This window comes from Montipora capricornis, chromosome 7, assembly GCF_036669925.1.
Source record: "Montipora capricornis isolate CH-2021 chromosome 7, ASM3666992v2, whole genome shotgun sequence".
Classification (NCBI taxonomy): Eukaryota; Metazoa; Cnidaria; class Anthozoa; order Scleractinia; family Acroporidae; genus Montipora; species Montipora capricornis.
In genome coordinates, this window is record NC_090889.1 from 3,518,556 (window position 1) to 3,519,709 (window position 1,154).

The 1,154-nt window shown below is 45.4% G+C and overlaps 1 protein-coding gene across 1 annotated transcript in view; it reads right to left on the minus strand.

The window, feature by feature from the left end:
* LOC138055347 (uncharacterized) overlaps window positions 1-741 on the minus strand; it is a 1,212-nt gene extending 471 nt beyond the window's left edge. The window contains exons 1-2 of the mRNA XM_068901308.1: window positions 640-741; window positions 1-15 (exon numbers count right to left, since the gene is read on the minus strand). The exon at window positions 1-15 is cut by the window's left edge and continues 471 nt beyond it. Of these exons, the coding sequence (XP_068757409.1) occupies window positions 1-15; window positions 640-741 (117 nt within the window). The remainder of the gene's footprint in view (window positions 16-639) is intronic.
* Window positions 742-1,154: the final 413 nt, after the last annotated feature.

Here is a 1,154-nt window from a genome sequence, read left to right on the forward strand (position 1 = left end):
GATACTCTGTAAGACCTGTAAGTATGCCCGCGTGTTCTTGGCTCTCAAGTACCGCTACAGTTTCTCTTTCAAGGTGCAATTGAACCGTTCTGCTAGGGCTGCTTTAGAGTCCCCATGCGTGCTTAAATGATGAATACCGTTCGTTTTCATCAAAGTCTGGAACGTTTTATTGTAAAATTCTTTGCCTGCATCTGTCTGCAATTTTTGCGGTGTGCGCCTGGCTCGTGTCAAGATGTTTTGCATGGCCTGTGTGACCGCTACCCTGTCTTGTTCTTAAAGGGTTCGACCCAAGCATATTTGGACAACACATCTACTACCGTTAAGGCGTATCAGTTCCCTTTGTTCCAACGTGCTAACCCTTGCAATTCAATCAAATCGGCAACCCATTGTTCATCGATGTTAAACACTAAGGTGGGTAATGTAGGGAAATGTTTTCGGCGGGGACGGTGTAACGTGTAGCTTAAGACCCCTTGCAGTAGGTTTTGGACCTCGCGTCTTTTTAACCCATGTGCTTTGGCAAAAGCTTGGACCTCGGCCAAACTACCAGGCTCCCCGGGGAACTCGTACGTTAATGGTGACGGTTTCATGACAATCACGACTTCACAGTATTACATCAACATTTTATTTATCTTGTCAAACCAAACGCACAGTTTTGCCTCGCTCAAAACTACAATTGGACGGCTTCCAGCAAAGAATCTCTGCGGGCATGCCTTCCACATAGGCTTCGTCTTTCTCTTCCATGCACAGTTCACACAACACCAAGTCTAACACATCACTCAACTGCGAGTGCCACAGGATCACTTCACAATGCTTGGTAACTCTGATTTAAACGTTTCAGACTGTTCAGTTCTCGTCTCATTTCCAAAACGCGATTATCTATCTCCTTTATATCCTCCTCTCCTTCTTCCTGTATGCGTTTTTGCGCCATTTCCTCCTCTTCCTTGATGGTAGCCCCTCGTGTGGTATGTTTGATGATAGACTTTTCGAGATGGAGGCGACGCTTATCCAGGTTCCGCATTGTTTGATGTTGACCTTGCATATCATTGTCTTTCATACAATCATTCACAGACTTCAATTCCTTGACTTTTTCTCTCAATGCCTCTTCAACGTCAAAGGCTTGACGATGCCTTATTTGTCTTGTCCTACGGGCCTCC